The sequence below is a fragment of the Dermacentor andersoni genome, chromosome 1, assembly GCF_023375885.2.
Source record: "Dermacentor andersoni chromosome 1, qqDerAnde1_hic_scaffold, whole genome shotgun sequence".
In the NCBI taxonomy this organism is placed as follows: domain Eukaryota; kingdom Metazoa; phylum Arthropoda; class Arachnida; order Ixodida; family Ixodidae; genus Dermacentor; species Dermacentor andersoni.
Genome location: NC_092814.1, coordinates 91,047,085 through 91,069,777, shown reverse-complemented (window position 1 = coordinate 91,069,777; position 22,693 = coordinate 91,047,085). Strand labels below are relative to the sequence as shown.

The window sequence follows — 22,693 nt, the reverse complement described above, 5'->3', positions numbered from 1 at the left end:
ACCTCTGTGTACAACTCCATAACTGCACAAAAACAAGGTAACTGGCTATTACATCATCTAAAGTGGAAAAAATGACGGATTAGTTGTCAGCTTGGGAATCTTACTCCATGCACTATGCACTTGTGATCTTGACTAGGTGCAGCCCTTCACAGGGGCAGGCCATTTCAGCGGTGTGTAATCCATATGATCTCTGTGTACCTGAAGAGAAAACTATTGTTTTCACAATGCATTTTCTTGCTCGTGCACATTACGTGCCTGGTACCCGTCTAGTCCGCAACTGCCAACGTTGCCACTGCCCAGGCTCTATTGAGCAGTACACCTGTGAATAGTCAGTCGTTTCCAATGAGGCCTGCGACTTTAAGGCCAACTGCAACGAAATTTTACATTGGGTAAATTGATTATAAATGTTGCAGGGTTGGTAATTGTGGAATTTTCTCGTTAGCAGCCTTGAAATAGCATCTAAACAGGCAACGTGTGCACCTGGTGGTTAGCCGATTGATGTAAATCCCAGCACATCGTCTCCGAGAGTTTATCAGCCTGCTGCGTACACGTCACTTCAAAGTGACGTGTACGCATTGAACATGCAAAATTATGTCAAACGAAACATTTTTTGGGGGAAAGGAGGAAACAACTTTATTGATACCAAGGACTAGGTGAGGTCATGAGGGAATAGGTTTCAGGGGAAGAGGAAGACTGTGGGCCCTTGGGTTGCTTTAGGTGGCTGAAAGTCCTTGTTCTTCGGCGACCCCTATGGCCCAGCGTACAACCCGCAGTTGATGTTCCGGCCATGAGCTGTGCAGAGCAGCCTCCCAACGCTCCTGTCGCTCAGCCCCCTGAAACGGGGGAGTATGTGTGGGCAATAACAATATATATTGTTACGTAGGAAGACGCAGACGAAAAGCTATGTACAAATATATTTACAAGGAAAATACGCTGCGCTTGGCCAAGAGGCAACAGCCCGCGCTAGCTTCTAATCGTCGTCGTCGTCTTCACACTGCTGGCCTTTCGTGATCGCGCATATTGTGCCGTAGCACTACCCCCGGCTGCAAAAGCGCCGTCCCGGAGCGACTAAAGATCGGACTCGGAAGCAGTGTAGTAGGCCTTGAGCCTACTGACGTGTACGACATCACTAGATGCCACAGGAGAGGACGAGGTTGAGGCCACAGGAGCAATTTCATAAGTCACAGGCGTCACCTGGCGCAGCACGCGGTAGGGCCCTGTGTATCGCGAAAGGAGCTTCTCTGAAAGTCCGACGTGACGAGAGGGCGACCACAGGAGCACGAGCGCACCAGGTGAAAACTGTACGTCACGATGGCGGGCGTTGTACTGACACTGCTGAGTGGTCTGTGAGGCCGTCAGTCGAGCACGGGCAAGCTGGCGTGCATGGTCAGCGAGGGCGATGGCGTCGCGCGCATACTCGCTTGTTGAGACCGCAGCAGGAGGAAGTGCCGTGTCTAGGGGCAAGGTAGGTTCGCGACCGTACAGTAGATAAAAGGGAGAAAATCCGGCGGTGTCGTGCCGGGAAGAATTGTACGCAAATGTTACGTAAGGAAGGGCAATGTCCCAGTCGTGGTGGTCCTTGGAAACGTACTTGGCCAGCATATCGGTAAGAGTACGGTTTAACCGCTCTGTCAGGCCATTGGTTTGAGGATGGTATGAAGTAGTCAGTTTGTGTTGAATGGAGCAGGAACGCACAATGTCAGCGATAACTTTCGAGAGGAAGTTTCGACCACGGTCAGTAAGCAGCTGTCGCGGGGCGCCATGAAGCAAGATAATGTCACGCAAGAGAAAGTCCGCGACGTCAGTGGCGCAGCTGGTAGGGAGAGCCCGAGTGATAGCGTATCGGGTGGCGTAATCAGTCGCGACGGCTACCCATTTGTTCCCAGAAGATGACGTGGGAAAGGGACCGAGCAGGTCTAATCCAACACGAAAGAACGGTTCCACAGGGACGGTGATCGGCTGGAGATGACCGGCAGGTAGCACCTGAGGTGTCTTCCGACGCTGGCAGGGATCACAGGCAGCAACATAGCGTCGAACGGAGCGAGCGAGACCAGGCCAATAGAAGCGGCGGCGGACGCGGTCGTACGTGCGGGTTACCCCAAGATGTCCTGAAGTGGGTGCGTCATGCATCTCAAAGAGCACAGTCTGTCGTAGCTGTTTTGGCACGACAAGAAGAAGGTCCGAGCCGTCAGGGAGGAAGTTCCTTCGATACAGAATGCCACCCTGGAGGACATATCGGCGAACGGATGCATCGGTAGGTGTAGAGCGCAGACGCTCGATAAGTGCTCGCAGCGATAGGTCTCGGTACTGCTCATCGGCGATGTTACCGAAGGCAGAGACAGAGAAAATGCCGTTGGCGCTACTACTGTCGGCGTCGTCAGGCTCGTCGACCGGGTAGCGAGACAGGCAGTCAGCGTCCTTGTGTAGTCGGCCAGATTTATAGGTGACAGTATACGAATATTCTTGGAGGCGTAAGGCCCAGCGACCAAGTCTTCCTGTAGGATCTTTCAGTGAGCATAACCAGCAAAGCGCGTGATGGTCTGTGACAACGGAAAAGGATCGGCCATATAAGTATGGGCGGAATTTCGCAACCGCCCAAACTAGGGCCAGACACTCACGCTCAGTGATGGAATAGTTGCGCTCCGCGGGTGAGAGGAGCCTGCTGGCGTAAGCGATAACACGGTCGTGGCCACGCTGGCGTTGTGCCAGTACTGCTCCAATTCCGTGACCGCTGGCATCAGTACGGACTTCGGTAGGCGCAGAAGGATCGAAATGGGCCAAAACGGGAGGCGTTGTGAGAATGTCGATTAGATGAGAGAATGCAGAGGCCTCGTTATCGCCCCACTGGAAAGGAGCGTCTTTTTTCAAAAGGTCGGTTAGTGGTCGTGCTATGGCGGCGAAATTTCTCACGAAACGGCGGAAGTACGAACAAAGGCCGATGAAGCTGCGCACATCCTTGACACACTTCGGAACAGGGAAGTGCGTAACAGCATGGATCTTGCCTGGGTCCGGTTGCACTCCGTTCGCGTCAACGAGATGTCCAAGGACGGTAATCTGGCGGCGGCCGAATTGGCACTTCGATGCGTTGAGTTGCAGACCGGCTCGCCGAAAAACGTCCAGGACTGCTGAGAGGCGCTCGAGGTGCGTAGCGAACGTTGGGGAGAATACGATAACGTCGTCCAAGTAGCACAGGCACGTGGACCATTTGAAACCGTGAAGAAGGGAGTCCATCATGCGTTCAAAAGTGGCAGGGGCGTTACATAGACCGAACGGCATCACTTTGAATTGATAAAGACCGTCGGGTGTGACAAAAGCAGTCTTCTCGCGGTCGAGATCGTCCACGGCAATCTGCCAGTAGCCGGAGCGAAGGTCAATAGAAGAGAAATAGCGAGCACCGTGGAGGCAGTCAAGGGCGTCATCAATCCGAGGTAGGGGATACACGTCCTTTTTGGTAACCCTGTTAAGGTGCCGATAATCCACGCAAAAGCGCCATGAGCCATCCTTCTTTTTGATCAGTACTACAGGTGACGCCCATGGACTATATGATGGTTCAATAATGTTCTTGGCAAGCATTTTGCGAACTTCTGCGTGAATAACTTGACGCTCAGCTGGTGACACTCGATACGGGCGGCGATGAATAGGAGGGGCATCGCCGGTATTAATGCGATGTTTGACAGCTGTAGTTTGGGCTAAAGGACGATCGTTAAAGTAAAAAATATCGTGGTAGGAAAACAGAACGCGGTAGAGTTCACGAGCGTGCTCGGAGGGCAAGTCGGGGGCAATCATTTTCCGTAAGTCAGCGATGGTACAATTTGCCGACTGCGATGGTAGAGGAGTATCGGATGAAGTGTCGTCTACTGCAATGGATGCTACTGAGTGATCCTCGAATGAACAAAGCTGGGCCAAAGACATCCCACGTGGCAGCACTTGTGTCGTCAAGCCAAAGTTGACCACTGGCAGGCAGACGCAATTCGCCGTAATAGATAAAACTGTATGGGGTACTGTGATCCCATGTGTAAGGAGGACGTCTTGCATAGGAGCCGCGATGTAGTGACCGTCGGGGACTGGTGGGGATGACACTAGGTCAACGTAGGTCAGTGCCGAAGGTGGCAAGCGAACGAAGTCGGCGGAACTGAGGCGACTGGGGTGTGGTTCAGCAGGATCCAGAACAGGCAGGTCAAGGCGGAGAGTACTGGCGGAACAATCGATGAGAGCAGAATGTGCGGAAAGGAAGTCTAAGCCGAGGATGATGTCGTGGGGACAGTGGGCGATGACTGTGAATAGCACGATTGTTGAGCGATCGGCGAAGGAGACGCGGGCGGTACACATACCAATTACGGGGGCTGTTCCGCCATCGGCGACACGGACAACAGGCGTCGTGGCGGGCGTGATAATTTTCTTGAGCCGGTTACGAAGGTCAGCGCTCATTACGGACAAATGCGCCCCAGTGTCTATGAGAGCAGACACAGAAACACCGTCGACTTGCACGTCAAGAAGGTTCAGATGAGTGGGCAAAGTCAGTAGAGGATTTGGCGGCGTAGGGAGCAATGCAGCGTCACCTCGAGGCGCTGCATCGTCTAGTTTTCCGGCTGGGAGCGGCGTCCGAAGGGAGTCGGCGAATAGGAGCGACGGGGCTGGGGAGAGCGAGATTGTCGTCGTTGGGGCGAAGGCGAACGAGAATAGGGGCGGTTCGTTGCAGGAGAATCAGTGGCGGCATTATCGGAGCGTGCGGCATAGGGACGAGAAGGGCCACCTGAGGGGCGAGAGTAGGCAGTATAAGTAGGCCGGCTCGGGGAACTCCAGCGACTACGACAGTGCCGAGAAATGTGCCCGATTCGATGGCAGTGGAAACAAATAGGCTTGTCGTCAGCAGTGCGCCATTCAGATGGGTTGCGGAAACGTGCTGGGTAAGAAGATGCGGGACGGGGCGAAATCGAAGAAGCCGGGCGGGTATTAGGGCGATGGGCCGAGCAGATGGTGTGAAGACCCATGTTTTCAAACTCCTGGCGGACAACTGCCTGGATCAGTGAGACCGTGACTGCAGATGTGTTGGTGGGACTGGAGTCGAAGGCAGCCGAATAGGCGGCCTCGATCTCACGCCGGACGATCCTGGTAACATCGGCAGTGTTGTTGGGACGAGGAGCGTCGGCACAGGAAGATGTCGCTGGGGTGTTGGGCAGACGGGCAAACTGCTGGTCAATACGTCGGCTTTTGGCGAGTTCCAGGCGGCGGCACTCTCTTATAACAGCATCCACCGTCGCTACGTTGTTGCAAACGAGCAAGTTGAAGGCGTCATCGGCAATGCCTTTGAGGATGTGGGAAACCTTGTCTGACTCAGTCATGTGGGTGTCAACTTTGCGGCACAGAGCCAAGACGTCCTGAATGTACGTGACATAGGGCTCTGTTGACGTCTGCACACGGCCGGAAAGCGCCTTCTGCGCGGCAAGTTGTTGACCGTAGGGGTTGCCGAACAAGTCTCGAAGCTGTGTCTTAAGTGAATCCCAACTGGTGAGCTCATCTTCGTGCGTGCGATACCAAACTCGAGGTGTGCCACCGAGGTAAAAGACTACGTTGGCGAGCATAATAGTAGGGTCCCACCGGTTATTGCGGCTGACATGTTCATACAGGCTGATCCAGTCATCGACGTCTTCCCCATCTTGGCCCGAGAATACGCCAGGATCACGGGGAGCGGGGAGAGTGATGTAGGTCGTCGAAGTGGCAGCAGGTGTCGGAGCCGGCGGAGTCGGGTTGTCGTCGCCGGGAGCCATGAAGGAAGGCTCGACGTACCGTCCACTGCGAAGCTCCGTGACGAGGTACAGGGAACGTCCACCTCCACCAGATATGTTACGTAGGAAGACGCAGACGAAAAGCTATGTACAAATATATTTACAAGGAAAATACGCTGCGCTTGGCCAAGAGGCAACAGCCCGCGCTAGCTTCTAATCGTCGTCGTCGTCTTCACACTGCTGGCCTTTCGTGATCGCGCATATTGTGCCGTAGCAATATAATTAAAGTCGGCTCACGGACTCGAGCAGAAACAATGGGGTAAGGCGTCGCCCAGATGAATTAGAGAATTGATGAAATAGAAACCAAAGTGTTCGTTTGGAGTCGACGCCAAACGACTTGCTTAGCCTGGGACAGATTTGTGAGGTGGAGGGTAGCTGATGCGGGAGTTGCAGTAATGTAATTTCATGTACGTGAGTAGACATTCTTGCGCGCTGCGAAAGGAAGTTGGACCGTCCACTGCCAGGTTGACAAGTGCTCGGGCTTGTTTGTAGGCGGCTGCATTCCTGAGATGTCCACAGTGTACTGGAACCCATAGGATGGTGATTGTGTGTTTGAGAGGAGGGGTGAATTGTGGGATACGATAAGTGGGTTCGTGAATTCGGCGCAAAGTTGCGAATCGTTTTTGAATCTGAGATGTATTCCGCCTGAGTGTGAGCAAGTGCTAGAGAAAGTGGTGGCTTCTTCCGCCTCGATTGGTTGAGCCACTCGGTCGACGGTGGTGCAACTAAGTGGCTTATCGACATTATCCAAACTACCACTCTGAAGGCAGGACAATGAAGGTATTCCGCACCATCTACATAAGCAGTTGGGGTTGAAGGTGAATAGTGCTTATGAAGTGCTCTGGCTACCCTTCGGTCATAATTGTGGGTTGGATTGGTATTTTTCAGTAATGGTGGAATAGTCTCACTAATGCAGCCCAGGGAAGGGGCTGGAGGAAGTGGTGGGGGTGGTGCATTCTACGAGTCATTTTGAGACTGAAGGAGCTGCCTGCCTCTTTCAAACTGGGAAAGACTGGTGTAATGGCTTATGAGGTGTGCTTTGACTAATTCATCAGTTGTATTATGGAGAAGTTTACTCGTATTCTTGGGAAGGTGCATGACAGCTTTATATGCTATGCTGATGAGGCAATCTACCTGTTGCCTCTCGAGGGATGACAGGTGCAGATAGGGGAGGGAGTAAGCTAGCTTGCAGAGGCAGAACGCTTTGACCAGGCGGTGCGTGTCCCCTTCGCGCATTCCCCTGTGGCGATTAAAAATCCTTATGAGGGCGCAGGTATTCTGCACCGACCTCCATATGGCACCTATATGATGGAATTGCAACTGTTATTGGAAATGTGGAGGCCTAGAATCCTTATGTTGTTTTCCTCTGGGATGAGTTTATCATTCAGATATATTGAAATTGCTGGAGGGGAAGGGTTTTTGGGGCGAATGAGAAGTTCACGTTGAGGAGCCGAACAGCTGAAGCCAATGCTCTGCTCATGTTCTTGGACCATTTTTGCTGCTCTTTGAAGGGTGTATTCGATTGTGCTGCTGTTGCCCGTGGTGGTCCAGAGAGTAATGTCATCGGCCTATAGGGAGTGCTGTAGGGCCGGTATGGCGAATAATTTTTGCACAAGGGGGATTAGAGTTGCATTAAAAAGGAAAGGAAGTTGCATTAAAAAGGAAAGGAGATTCACCTTGCGGAGTGTCCCTACTGCCGAGGGTGAATCGGGGATTTAACCGATCCCAAGGTGTATCTCGACAGTTCAATTGGTTAAAAAGGCAGTAACATATTGATAAGTGAGGGAAAACATTGAGCTGACTGAGGTTTTGTAGAATAACCGTGTGTCACACATTTTCGTATGCTATGAATATTCGAATGCATTTTCGAATATTCCTTTGATGAGACGTGAGAATTCGTGAGTTAATACCTTTGCTTTGAGTTAGAGCATTACATCTTGGGTGGAGAGCCCTGCCCTGAATCCAAACATTGAAGGGAAGAGGTGATTTTTCTCCATGAATCTGTTTAGGCGATTGAGGATTACATGTTGCATGAGTTTGCCTGCACATGAAGTGAGGGAGATTGGGTGCAAATTAGCTAGGTCGAGCAGTTTGCCTGGCTTTGTGATGAAAGTAGCCTTTGCATGTTTCCCGTGGGGAGGCAATGTGCCTTGTTCCTAGTGGTGGTTACGATGTTTGGTTAGGACCCTAATCAAGCCTGCAACCAGGTTGCGTAGAGATTTGTTGTTGACGTGATCGGGGCCGGGTCCTGAGGTGGTGCGTAGGTGATGTAACGCTGTATGCACCTCCACCTCCGCTATAGGGCTGTCTAATTCTTGGTTGGGAAGGCCTCCGTAGTCTGACATGGAGTCGGTCGCGTACTGCGGAAAGTAGGTATGGATTAGGATTTGTACTGCGTTCTGACCTCTCTGCTTCGTTAGGTGGAACACTGGGGTAATTAGTTTGCTAGTTTCCACCTTGGCTTTAGATGTTTCTAACAGGCGACGTAGGAAGGACCACGTTTATTTAAATTGAAGGCTTCCATCGAGCCTATTGTAGATCTGTGTCCAGTGTTGAGAGGCAAGGTTAATGGCATGTTCTGTGATGAGGTGGAGGACGGTGGACATGCGGCGCCGCAATAAGCTTGGTTGTGCTTTTGTCTCGGCCAGCGTCTTTCCATGCTTTGACAAGCTTCCCATAGGTGTAGCAAACAGCTGTCGACTGGCTCGTTTTCCTGCCCAGTCGCTAGTTTCTGCTTAGTCGCTAATTTCTTATGTTTGTGTAGCTGGGCGACCCATTCCTCGTAGTCTGAAATGGAGGTGGCTTGTTCCTGCTTTCTCATTTTTCTAAATTTATCCCAGTCTACAATAGGCTCGAGTTGGTACCATGTTCTGAGATTACCTGCCTGAAGGGTGATGTCAATTATATAATGATCACTGCCTAGGGTTATGCCAGTGTTCTGCCAGTGTGGCCGACTAATGTTTTTAACGAGTGTTAAGTCCGGGCACGTGTCCCTGCTCACGCCATTTCCTATACAGGTAGCTTGCGTGGTGTCCGTGGCAAGGGTAGCTTGTGCTGCTGGATGAAGTCGTAGAGTTGTCTTCCTTTGATAGTGGGGGCCCTGTAGGGAGAGGGCCATGGATTTCTATTGGTTCATGGCACATAATGGGTAGGGGAGCTTTGGGTTGTGTTAGTGCATTTAAACGCTCAAGTATTAAGGACATTTTTTGTTTGAGGTGCTGGTTTTCTTTGGTGAGATGGTCTATAGTGGAATGATAGTACATTTCTTGGGTATCTGAGCAACTACTGGCGCGTTAGTAGACGCTATCTGCCCAGTTCACCTGTTGAGAGTCCTGCTTCACCGTGGGTGTGTCCCGTCGTGTCCCGGGTCCACTGGATCAGTGGACCCGGGCTCATTTTTGAAATCAGTTCAACAAAGTTTTGCGCTCTGCAGCGTTGTGTAGCTGTTGCCCATTGCCCCCAAATCACCCCTCCAGCGGCGTAACAGTAACACTAGCTAGAATTAGAAACTGCTGGTGTAAATTCTGCCTTCCCCCCCCCCTTGCTGTGAAAGTGAGAAAAAGAAACGGCGCAATGAAGTGATTGACCCCAGTCTGTACAGAGGTCTGTCACCAGCTGGATCTTGAAAGCAACACTTCGTTTGAAGACTGTGTGCAGCGTAACAGTGAACTCCTTACCTGTGCTGAACTATCAGATCTGGAAATTGTTTCCAGTGTTCATCCAGAAAAGTTCGACGAGAAAGATGCAATGGCAGAGGCAGATCCAAATCCTGTAACTAGCCGAGGCTGCAAGATGCCTTGGAAAGATGCGAGATGTGTTGCAGCAACAAGCTGTGCCAGGGGAAGTGTACAAAACCATGCTCTCTAGACAGCTTAGTTACTTCTTGTGCTTTGAAAGTACCAGTGCAAATGAAAATTAGATTTTATTTTTCAGAATGAGATAGGCAGCAACGTAACTGTTACGCACTTCGTATGTATTGATGTACCAAACTCGAGAATTGCATTTCACCCTTTTGACTCGATGTCTGCTGTGCCCTATGCTGTTCCATATTCTAGTGAATATTCAGTTCAGTGAACTATTTGCTTGGATCCCTTGAAGTCCACTCAAGCGAAGTTCTATACTGTTCGCTTCAAGTGTTTTAATGTGATTAGCATTATTTGCCTACTTCGGCCGTTTTCAGCCTGTCTATCCTCTCGCGCTGACCCAGCGGCCCAAGATGTATACCAGCTTGGACCGCGAGGTATTTGCTCATGGTCATGATGCCGTCGTGGTCGTTCCATCGTCATCACACAGGCACTGTGATAGTCGCCGTCACCCCATTGTCCTCATACCAATACCATTGTCATGCCATCGTCGTCATTGTGCCGTCAGCATACAGAGGTCATGCATTCGTTGTCATTCCATAGTCGCGATACCGTCGCGAGTGCGGCTAACAAATTTAAGAAGTAATAAATTCTGGATTCTTACGTGCCAAAACCATGACACGATTATGAGGTAGGCTTTATAGAGGGACTCCGCATTAACTTTGACAACCTGGGGTTCTTTGGCGTGCACCCAATGCATCTTAAGACTAGCCCAGCAGCACGTGCTTCTGGGCCACATCACGAGCGTATAAAATGAGTATAAAATAAAAAGCATTATTGTACAATTGAATGCCGCTGAGCGGTCCTTCGAGTTCTGAACTTCTCGCGGGTAAGCGAGCGCGTCGAGACGCAGTTAAGAGGAAGCTTTAGCTCGGGCCAAACTCCGTCGCAGCCAATTCAAATACATGTAAAACAAAAACGTTTTTCTGAGATAAGCCCTGGACCGATTTTAAGGAAGTTTGTTGCATTTGAGAGAGAAAGTTAAATTCTAGCGACTGTTGGAAGCGAAATTTCAATTTAGAGCCTGAACTTTTTTAAAGATTTTCAAAACTTCGAAAGTTTGAATAAAGTAGAAGCACGAAGTTTGCAAATTCATAAGTCTGCATCAAGAAAGATATCGCGTTTCTGTAAACGGTTTCCACTAGATCATTGAAAGCGGACAAATTTGGTATGTCATTTTATATCTTACGTGAATTTGTTGTGTACAAGGGCTCTGCAAAAGCTGTATTTCCATATTACTAAATTTTTTTAGATTCATGTGCAACATTAATTTATTCCGCTTTAGATGTACTATTAGATGCAATTCACATATTTGTGATATCATTTTTCATTGCTGAGTTACGGAGTTGTAAACTTCATAGTTTCACTTTCTGAAAATTTATGATTTTTGCCAATTTTTAAAAGATTGATGACCTAAATCAAAAATCCAAAACCAACAGTCAAGAGATTTTAAGTTCTCTTTTTTTTTTTTTTCAATGCAACAAACCTAGTCAGATCTGGTGCAGTGGGTTGACGAGAAAACCGAACTCTCCTTTTACATATATTTAGATACGAGCACCCGAGCCAACTTAAGCTTCCTTTGAAAACGCAGGCAAAAGTTCGCACAAACAAGGAACGCGTCAGAAAAAAAAAAAATTCACCAAACCGACTTTAATGCACCAACCTGGATATTCTTCTGGAAACTTTTTTTATGCGTACAAGACTGCGCCACTGAGATAGCGGCCGGAGTTTTTCCATAAATTAATATTGCTGGTCAGAGTGCACACTCCCGATCTGAGTCCTCGAGCCGATAATTTCTGCTGGCCATCCTGTAGTTGCCACTCAACATCAGCTCAGGGGTCATTTGAGGAAGAAAGAAGACAACAGAGATAAATACTTTATTTAAAAGGCGCTTGAGATATTTGCCTGACCACACGCCTAACATGCTAATCCACATGAGAAGGGGGATGCGTGAACTGACGCTCATATAGTGCACAAAAGCATACACAAATGATAAGCACACACGGTAACAGGCAACTAAAGCGTCTGATTCAAGCCAATGTCCAGGGGGAAGACGAATAGCGCTTTCGTTGTGAGCAATTCCTATCGAAAAAGCCCATATGACCCACATTCAATAATACCGTAGCATAAATGGATCCCATATAAAAAACGATGTCCCTCTATATGATATATGGGGCACGTCTCATATAACATATGGTTATCCCATTTAAAAAAATCCGTATGTTCCCATATAGGTCCCATAAGGCATGTACCATACGATCCCCACATTTATGTGAACATACAGATTTTTGTGTGGGATCTCGATATGTTCATATGCGATTATTGGGTATGAGGCGAATAGGTGTTTATCAATCATGAAAATCATGTTGAGAGCACCAGGCGACGGCACTCGCAGGGATTGGCCTGTCCCTTTTAGAGAGAGGCATGGACACCAGCTGCAATGAGTCGCCATGCGCCACTCCACTGACCCGGTCAGCCTCAACGTTGCCCGCCATGCCGCAGTGGGTGTGCAGCCGCTGAAGCACCATGTTGTGCGTGGTGCAGCCTACGTACACGTCTCTGTGTTAGAACGGCTGATGTCTCGAATAAGCTGATCGTTTGCTTGCAGCGAAGAAGACAAGAGCACCATATAGGGTCTTTAGAGCATCCGCACTGGTGCCGATATATTGTGACGTAAGCAAGGTGTGCAGAACCTAGCTTTGTTGGCATTACAGTGACCGTGTCCAGCTTATTTGCTGGCGTACATCTTTCAGCAGGAACATGGGCCTTCACAGAACAGTCATTTTATTTTCCACATTCTTGCAGGTTTAAATTTAATGACGTTATTAACTGAACAGAATATGCCGAAATTATTGCCTTTGTTCTGGTTCATGCCTTCTCTAACGTCACCACTAATATCACAAAGAACAGCTCTGTGAGCAATTTTTTTCTTCTTTAAGATAATCCTTTCTTTTTATGTGTTTGTATGTGCGAATTTAACTATTTTATAGGCACGAGAAGTGCGAAGTAAATTAATCACTTCCTTGACATAAGATAGCCAAAATAACTGCTTCTCGTTGCGTCAGAGGTGACGTAAGAGCAAGCACTCGCCGGGAACGGTTGCAACATGTCGGGACAATGTGTTTAACTACAACTAGAATAAAATTCAGGCAGAACTCATCAACGATAGCTATCCATGCATTCTAATAGCATTCTTTTCAGATGAATATGAATTCGGAGAAATTTTAAAGGGATTTCTTTTTTTAATCGAAGAATGCCGTAAACGAGGTTAAGCCCACATTTTTAGACTGCATCACCTTCAGCATCAACTGACATTTTTAGACTGCATGCACTATCTACGGGATCGATCCGCGAAAACAGTTAGATGGATAGCCGGGAAGAAATCTATAGTCTGACAGTGCCAAGAATGCTACTTGCGTTAAAATTCCAAAATTATGCAGCCTTCTTGGCAGCTCATTCCACACAGCATACAGTATGCACCACTTCAAGATCTTGTCGCTCTAGTGACAGCTGTTGTAGCGTATTCAGTGTCACCATGCATGATTTAACGTTCACATATTTTACTGACGGGCATTGAGCTACATAAAGGAGAGCTGTATCAGTCATGTTTCTGCAGCCTTCTATGTTGAGGTGTCTTAGTCTTGTTGATGGTCTGAGGACCGATGTCAATGCTCCATCGTCCAACTAGAGGAGGAAAAATAAAAGAAGGCCATCATTCAGTGCTTGCATACGTGTGCGACGGAAGCCCACTTGCAGCCTTTCCTCGCTTATAAAATTGCAGCATTCGTACCTGCATTCACCTATGTTGTGAGACGCCGCTGCAGCTTCTGTAGGCGCAGAATATTTTGTTTCCATCGCTTTTTCGGCAGGCTGGTTGGTTTCTTTTACCCATGCATTGCAAATGATTGGCTAGTGTAACCCGTATTTGTTTCTTTTTTTTTTTTCGAGTACTATATGGCAATGGAAACACTAGCTCAACAAAACGACGATCACAGGCAGGAGGATCGATCGGACGGAGCGCCTGACGTAATACTTAACGCAGCTTAATATGCACAAAAATGCAGGTGAGCAGAAATTGGCGACTTCGCACAACCATGCGATAGTCAAGAGCCTTTCGAAAGTTGCGCCCCTTCCGCAGAGCTCCGTTCCGGAGCATTCGATAAACTTCCGCTCGTCTGTGACTGCCCTTAGCTCATTCTCAAAAGCCTTCGGATCGCATTCGATGTACCCAAAATTTGACTTCATACTTCCGAAAACATCCAAATTCGATTTTTTTTTTCGACACATCTCCGGTGTCTTCCGAAGGACTGGTCGTCCCACCAGTGCTCCTCCAATGAACGCAGCGACCATAGTCGGATCTCCAACTGCGGCGCTTACCAGATTCTGCGTTGCGGGGGATCGAACAGCGAAAAACGCTAGCGTTAACGGGAAAGGCAACACTAACGCACTGCGGAGCACGACATCTAGATCAGTTTATATTAAACGCAAGCACCAAGCGGTTGGCGGCGCCATGTAGGTCTTTCAATAGGCACAACAAACATTTTGGTTCTGCTGTGTTTATGTGCACATGCATAAGTGCAGCAGAGAAAACATTCACTGAAGCTATTGCGCAGATGAATAAATTTCATTTAGTCTCTTGAAGAGCGTGTGCTTTGTTGAACGGTTCGGATGACATGCTCTTTTATTCCGTTGTTTTTGTCTGTCTATACATCGCACGCATAATGCGGAAGGTGTGGGTTCGGCTTAGACCGGCATAAACGTTTATCTTTTTGTCCGCTTTCATTTCCCCATTCCTTATTTCCACATTTCAGTTAAATCCACAGCTAATATCCCCTATGCTTTCCTCGGCTTCATTGCCGGCTGGCTTCGTGTGGTCGTGACTAACCGACGCTCTCGGTTCCCCTTTCTCTCGCTTATACGCATAAGCAACTTCCTTTAATGTTTAAGCACTTTCAATGCGAAAGCATTATATTTCCCATGACGCAGAATATCCGGCGTGAGCAAGCGATGGTTGGAAAAATATGGCCAACAGCGCGAAGAGTAAAAACACGTAAAAAATGCTCCGATTGATGTCAAATTTCTCATGAAGGTTCTTGTAAACAAAGTAAGTTAATGGCTTTGAAGATAAAGCGTTGTACATATGGGTCTGGATCAGGCACGTACCCAGGATTTTTTTTCAGGGGGGGGGGGAACCCAAGGTGACTTTTCTATGCAAAAGGGAGGGAGGTACATTTACTAGTGCAAATTTGAATAATGCCCACTATTCGCCATAAAGACGCGGTAACCTGCAAAAGAGAAATGAAATGAGGTGTACCTCACAGATAGGCCTGCGAGATAAACTTCTCCTCTACTTGGCAAACAAGGAATCACATCAGATGGGCTCGCGCAGGAAGAACACTGCCAAGAACAGGTAAACAAGTGAAAGTGAAAAAATAAAGATTTCTAGTAGCGTTTTTTGAATTAGCTCTTGAAGAATTATAGAGAAATATATATTTGCGGAACAATCACAGTTCTTTTGGACCCCTCGTTTACTGCTCTACCAAGTGCCGAAACCGACTCGTATTGTTATTTGGGAAGTTGCGCAACGATGCGTGGCCGCCAGTCCCGCACAACCACGTAGAGTGCAGGACGCTGCGGCTCTATAGACGTACTGCGCTCACCGTGCAAGGTTAGAAAAACACCCACATAAGCACACCACAGAAGTGGATACGTCAGGCGGCTCAATTGGTAACTGTAGAAGCGTCATTCAAAACACACGGAATTGTTCTCCATTCCCGGCGGCATTTTCTCTTATTCCTTTCTAAATAAAAATATGTTGATCCGTAAGTATTTTCATAAACGGTTAAATTTCATAATTTTCGCTTTTCCTTCCTGTTTGGCTGTTGCCTTGGCCCTCTTCCTTGGTAGATCGCTTAATTTCTCAACTCTCTGCAACTCTTGTTTCCAGTTGCCAATTTTGCAGGAAAGTGCTGTACAATTAGGGAAAAACCAGACGAGGTAACGGGTTACAGTCATATTACTTATGGGTTTAAGGGTTATTGCAAGGTTTGATGATGGACGCTGTTTCGCATTATTTTATTTTCAACCTTATAACCGGGTATATGGCTCCGGGGATCTGCCAGCATCTTGGCGAGCCGTCACTCGGAGAAATACTGAAGCAAAAGGAAAAGTTCAACCCAATTGGCGTTTTCTCCGGCCGCAACTCGTTCCACGAGCATACAGACCAGCTGACTAAGGACCGAATCCCTTTCCTGGACCCTGGATCAGTCTAAACAAAGAAGGTTGAACTAACAAAGCAACAACGATGCGCGTGACCGTTGAATAGATGATGACAACTGAACGCATCTCGACTTAATCGCGCGGGCACCGAATCTATGAGAAAACTGGTCTTCACACACCAAGAGATGCCGATAACTACCGCCATCCAAAAAGAGTGAAAAAGGCAGCAAAATGCTGATCGTCAAGTCTCAAGATCGATTTGGCGGCGCTTTAGGAATGCGTAGTAGTGGTGGCGTGGGCGGGGAGGTGGGCACGTACCCCCGCCCGGGTACGTGCCTGGTCTGGATGGGAATCGCTGAGCGCGCCTCTGGGGTGCGAGACGAGCGCGCTTCCTCGACGCCACGGCCGGCTACGCGGTTCCAGACGCGCCGTGTGTCTGCGTGCGTCATTGCACACGTCGCGTATCTCGCCGCGACGCTAGAGTGGATTAAGGTGGATTAGGATGGATTAAAATGGATGAAGGTTGGTAGATTAAGGTACAGTTGTGAAGAACACGCGACAATGTACGACGTCACGTATCATGGACGTAATCAATTAATTAAAGAAGTCATAATGATTTCGCATTCAAATCACTTAGGCATACTTAAATGACTGTCGGTTTTGTTGTTCTGGTGATAACTACTTATTCTGTTACAACTCAATGTATAATGCATACGTTGAACGGCTCTAGCACACAGCCAATGGGCCGAATTGATCTGTAGTATGTAAAACGCAGAAACGCTTTTCTTAGATAACCCCCGGACCGATTTTAGTGAACTTTGTTGCACTTGAAAGAGAGAGGTAAATTCTAGTGACTGTTGGAAGCGGAATTCCTATTTAGGGCCTGAATTTTGTTAAAAGACTTTTCAAAAATTCGAAAGTTCGAAAAAACTAGAATCACAAAATTTACAAATTAATAGCTCTGTCTCAAGAACAGATATCGCGGTTTTGTAAACGGCATCCATTAAACCATTCAAAGCGGACAAATTAAATATGTCAATTTAAAGCATTCGTTACGTTGTGAGCAATGGTTCTGCAAAAGTTGTATTTCCATATTACTATTTCTTTTAGATTCATGTGTAACATATCAATTTTGTCCGCTTTAGATGTAGCATGAGATGTTATTCACATAATTGTGATATCATTTTTGATTGCTGAGTTACAGAGTTGTAAACACAATAGTTTTGTTTTCTGAAAATTTACGATTTTTGCCAATTTTTAATAAAATGCTGACGACCTAAATCAAAAATTCGAAACCGGCAATAACTACATTTTAAGTTTTTCTTTTAAATGCAACAAACCTCGTGAGATTTGGTGCAGTGGTTGCCAAAAAAGTTGAATTCTCCTTTTACATGTATTTAGATAGGAGCACCCGAGCTAAAGCTTCCTCTTCAGAGAAATGCATTATTAGTATTCAAGCCCTCATAGAAACGTAACTAAAAACGAACGAATCGTTATTAATAGATGTTTGCTTTAAGCGTTACATATCAGCTATCAGCGTTATATTTCATGGGGTAAGGGTCGATCCTTAGGAGTTGATGACATATGCACTGCGCATCAGAGCGCTTTAGCATAGCGCTACTGGTTTCCGTCCCTGCAAGATGCCATCTGCGCGTGGGCATTGTGGCACAGCCAACTCAAGCGAAGCTGGCCTTTCTCCATGGGTGGTAACGGCATAAGGCTATGCTCGAGCGTTCTATTGAGGTAGCAGTAGTCGACGTACTGGTTCACTTACCTGTACGCAGAAACTCAGCACTAGCTTTGACAAGCTGGGACAGTGCAATATAATGTGTTTCAAGGACGCAGACGAGAGGAGGTTGCAGTGCCCAACATCCAGAGAAGTCAGTTCCCGAAAGATCACTGCAGCCAACACTCCTGCGTCGGACACTCGGTAGCAGCCACTGAGGCTCAGCTCTTTCAGAGCACTGAGACAAGCCATGGAGTTGGGCTCGCGCGTTTCCACGTTGCCTGAACGGTGCAAGGCTGCGTCAGTTAGTCTCAAGCAACGTTCCATGCGGAGGACTCTGAGGAAGCGTAGGTGGGTCCAGATAGCGCGCACTGCGTCATCGGTAAGTAGCGTCGTGTGTGAGACGTCGAGGGATACGAGCGTCGGCATTTGCTCGCCCAGACACCTTGCCACGGCGTCATTTATTCTGCAAGAGCTGACGTTGAGCGTTCGCATTGCTGGCCATGCTCTGGAAGAAAACAGCTGCACCATCGTTTCTGGATCGATGAGACAACAGTCCGAGAAACTGGCGTACTCGAGCTTCCGAAGGTGCGCCAGTTTAGCGAACCCCGCGTGCGTGATTTCCGTGCAATCGGACATATTCAGCTTTTCGAGGTGCTCAAGATTTTCACAGATGGTTAACAGACAGTTGTCTTTAAGTTGCCTGTTATACCCGAGGTTTAGGCACTTGAGTTTCGGCACGTTTTCACACAAAGCTCTCACACCCTGCAATCCTAACTGTGCGCACGAGGCCGCGTGAAGCTCCTGCAGCGTCTTCGAGTAGGCCGCAGACAGCTGCGCGACGCATTTGTTGTCGATCGCCGTGCGACTCAGGTTAAGCACCGTGAGCGGCGCTCCGTCGAGTCTCCTGAGCACGTGCTGAAACGTCAACACCAGCGGGCTATGCACTTGTCCAGGCGGGTAGAAGCGGCGGTAGATGGCCGGATGCACGCATAGCGCACAGCCTTCCAATGAGAGCGCGCGAAGCCTCCCGACCATCGTCATTACTTGATGAAAAGTAGAATCTGACACGTCAGCATTGTCCGAAAGGTCGACTGAGCTGATTCCGGACGGCGTAGAACGAAGAAATGGTGGTGCACTGTCGCCAAATGCGGACTCGTCACTTGACGGCACGAATTTGTCGCAGCGGCCAATCGCCAGGTGCTCTAGCTTCGGACACTTAAGGAGCACCGAAACGAACTCCTTCCAGGAAAAACAGCAGTTCTCAAAGTTCAGCCTCTTGAGTGTCGGCCCTACGTGTTCCCAAAATTTGTCATCCGCATCCAGCGCAGAGTTCTTCACCACCAACCACGTTACCACCGACTGTGAATTGGAGAGCGCAACCATTCGCTCTTTCACATTCTTTTCCAAGGTGACAACCACGTCGCCGTAGATGCGGCTGTCAGCGGCTAACTTGTGCCACGTTTTACAGGTCAACCCTGCCGCCAGCCTGTCAGCTACTCCAAGGTAAGCGAAGATACGGCATAGTAGCTGCGTGTGAAAAAAAGGAAAAATGAAAGAATAAAAAAAAAGAGACGTAGTGTTTGGTCTTTCATAACGTAATACGACTTTGTAAAAGTGGCTTTTCATCTCAGACAGCGCTGCTAACAATTTTAGCACATACAAAACCACCAGAGTTATTTTACTGTTTCTTGTTTACTTTATCAAATAATTTGCAGTGACACCAGAGCCTAAACTATATAGTTGGCAAGCTAGACAGCAACTACACTGATGACAGATTTTCCCACAGTTACGTAATTTAATATGAAAGTGCACGAGTAAAAAATTATCCGGACTTACGCTCTCTCAACAGTCGTTGTCCCTCTTTCCAGTCACAGCTGTGCAAGTTTAGGCGTGCCATATCGGTTCAGTTCTTTACTGCGGTGCTAAAAACGATGGCTGCCGCATTTGTTATCTACACCAAAGAAGAACAGCGCGCATCCATTCGTTTTCTGCATGAAGGCGAGCCTGGATCCTGAAAAGGGCTCTGTGCGAAAAGTTGAAGTGAGCTACGCTACATGTATGTTGTTGCGACGCAACTTTGTCGCTTGTGTGCGGCCACCTAGCTTACAAACAGCTAGCTTTTTTTATCGACTTGATGGGAAGTTCTTCGCACAATGGTACATAACTGACACCCTTATAACTAAAGAAATGGGTGTTTTGTAAAGATAAACACCTTAAATCACATTACACTCTCGACACCGTCACGCTCTTTAAAAAGTTTACACCCTATGGGGCTTATCTTGTCCCACAACGATAATTGTCATCTCTATTGCCCGCATTTGCTTTCTTTAACGCTGCGAGCTGGGCACTTCCACGTCGCGAACGGCATGCGCGTTATCAGCGTGACAGCATTCTCGACAAAAAAGTAGCGAGCGCAGCGTTTTCAAGAAAGGAAACGCAAGTGGGGCAAATGATGATTATCGTTGTGGACAAATATACACCACAAAGGGTGCAATAACTGTTTTACGCTCTTGAACAAACTTACACCCTTTAGGTCGTATCTTGCCACACAACTACACTCTTAAACAAAATTACACGGATCGTATCTTTCCACACAACAGTCGTCGTCTTGTCCGCATTTCCTTTCTTGAACGCTGCGAGCCCGGTACTTCCAAGTCACGAACGGCATGCGCGTTATCAGCATAACAGAGCATTCTCGACAGGAAAGTAGTGTTAATTTATAGCATCATTTAAAAACAGAGGTAGGTAGAAATGCGCAGCGCAGGTCTTTTCCTCAACGTCACTCCTGCGGAGGGTGTGGGTTCGGCTCCCACCGGCTGTAAGTTGTTTTTATGCAAACCGTACGGCAAGACGAGACACAAGGAAAGAAGGGGACAGACGAGTTATTGAAAAAGCGAAAACCTCATATATTCTAGGACATCAAGATTACATTTACCAGCGCATTGAGAGTGCAGGTGCGAGCGAGATAACCAAAACACAGTAGTTAATTCAAAAGAGAGTATACAATAATAGGGCGTAGAATCATTGAATTATTGAGTGGGCTGCTTTAGCCATCCATCAAATAACCTGTCCGACAAGGAGTGTACGCTTATTTACGCTCCAAGAGTTACACTTGAATCGTGCTGGTATCTACTTATGTTTGCTTCATATACTTTGATCTTTGTAACCGTGATGATGACAGGACCTTCTGGCTGTACACATAAGTTTTTTTCAATAAACTCAGTTGTAAGTCTGCAGTCGTCTGTCCCTTTCTTTACGTGTGTTCCGTCTTGCCGCACAGTTTGTATCAACGCATCCATATATACCAACTATAGCCAAGCTATCAACAATGGCAGGTTGCTTTGTTCGTCCATTTCTACGCTTACCATTTCTACGTTTCAATTAAAAACAACAAAAAATTTCTCCCATGCCTTTCCTTGGCTCAATTTACTGTTACTTCGTATGATTGGCTAACTAAAATCGGGTATCTCGTTTCCATTTCCTCTCGTTCTTTATGAAAAGGACAGCCAAAATTAAGGGCGTGTTAGCGGCCTTTAGTACGGCATCCTTACCGATACGGGGAATATATTGCAATCATATATATAGTGCTGGTGAAAGGCATACTCTGCGCGTTGCCCCGAGTCGATAGGGCGGCAGACCTCTCACACCCGCACGAAAAGCTACTCCTTACCATGCTGTGTGAAGACTGCGACTGGATTTAAATGCAGACCAAATGCTTGTTGTGCATTTGTGCGCGCGCATGAACTCTTATCGCCATTTGCTTTTTCATGTCCTTCTCCCCTCTTCTCAAATGTAAAGTAGCAAACTGGCTGAAACTTGGTGCACATATTTGCATTTCCTCCTCGTCCTATACGTGTAGCAAAAACCGCCGACAACGGCCACAACTTGCGGCTACACAGGAAGAAATGCACCCACGGCCCTGGATCGCATTTGGTAGGGAGACGGTAAACAGAGCATTCTGCGTTCGCAAAAGTACACGCGCCTTGCTGTTTCCTTTGAATTCACACTACGTGACCATGCACGCTTCACTTCAGGTGTCTCAAAGCGTAGGTAGCGCTCTGTTCGGCATGGTTGCATCACACGGGGCGCTCAGCGCGTCGCTCACACCAAGACGAAGGCGTCTACGTAGTCGCCAAAATGCTTTATCGTGCGTTTCATTTTTGTCCTTCATAGGCTAACGATCCACACGGAGGCAGGAAAACGAGAAAAGTTGGGATGCACCAACTAAGAATCTGCAGGAACCTAAGCGTGGAAACAGAAACCTCTCTGAAATGATATTGCATTCCTCACAATTCCTGTCATTCATTCATTCGCGCTCGAACAGATGCAAGTGATTCGGAACGAAGCGATTGAGCATAGCAGAAGTCAATTCACAGTGAAGCGATTCAGCTTCCATTGTCACCAGAACAATTATAGTAGTACACACTGCAAAGCGACAAATTCAGACCGCGTTTATCGCTTGTGTCAAGATCTAAGCCACACGCACCTCTTGAGGCAGTGCCCGGCACGCTGCGTAGTCTTCGGAGAGTCCCATGGCAACAGAGATTAAGGCTATCCAAGACTGCAGATTTGGGACTGTGTTGTCTAGACCGACCGTGTGGCATACATGTATACGCGATCGACTCAAAGGGGCAAGCGCGGCGCTCGCTGTAGGCGGATACGCGGACGAACGGACAAATAGAATGGATGGAGCAACGAACGTGCGAGTGCACAAGGGCAGGCCTGGCGGGCGGGGCCGACCTGGCAATGTTCCATGCGGTGCAGCGAGTCAGAGCGCCGTCGCCTGCTGTGGCCGCTTTTGGCTGAGCGAGCCCGTGGAGCCGCGTGCTCTAAGTCAATGTTTTCGGGCGATGCCGAGAAAAAAACGCCGCTCCTGGCGGTTCAGTGCACGTTAGCTTTACGCGCAGCCGGCTCACAGGGATACGACGCGCTAAAAAGCGCGGACTAGGGTTGACGTTGTAACAATGCACCACTGCTTGGCGAAAAAGCACGTCGAAAAACGCGCCGGCGTGGCACCGGGTGCATAAGCGTATTTACCGGAGGGGCACTTGCCTCCCCCCCCCCCCCCCGTCAATAGTTGGGGGGGGGGCAAAGTA

General features: G+C 48.1%; 1 protein-coding gene across 3 annotated transcripts; it reads right to left on the bottom strand.

Moving 5' to 3' along the window:
• Nucleotides 1–281: 281 nt before the first annotated feature.
• Nucleotides 282–22,451, bottom strand: LOC126544370 (S-phase kinase-associated protein 2-like). Of its 3 annotated transcripts, XM_050191677.2 has the most exons (3): nt 22,084–22,451; nt 17,643–19,124; nt 11,511–13,333 (listed from the first exon to the last, which is right to left on the bottom strand). In XM_050191677.2, exons 1-3 carry the CDS (start codon nt 22,129–22,131, stop codon nt 13,103–13,105), a joined length of 1,761 nt encoding a protein of 586 aa, XP_050047634.1. In that variant the 5' UTR covers nt 22,132–22,451; the 3' UTR covers nt 11,511–13,102. The 3 variants fall into 3 exon arrangements, with proteins under 3 accessions (XP_054917743.1, XP_050047634.1, XP_054917742.1); XM_055061768.1 differs by lacking the exons at nt 11,511–13,333; nt 22,084–22,451 and adding an exon at nt 282–833 and having other exon boundaries at nt 17,643–22,077; XM_055061767.1 differs by lacking the exon at nt 22,084–22,451 and having other exon boundaries at nt 17,643–22,077.
• Between the last annotated feature and the right edge of the window lie 242 nt (nt 22,452–22,693).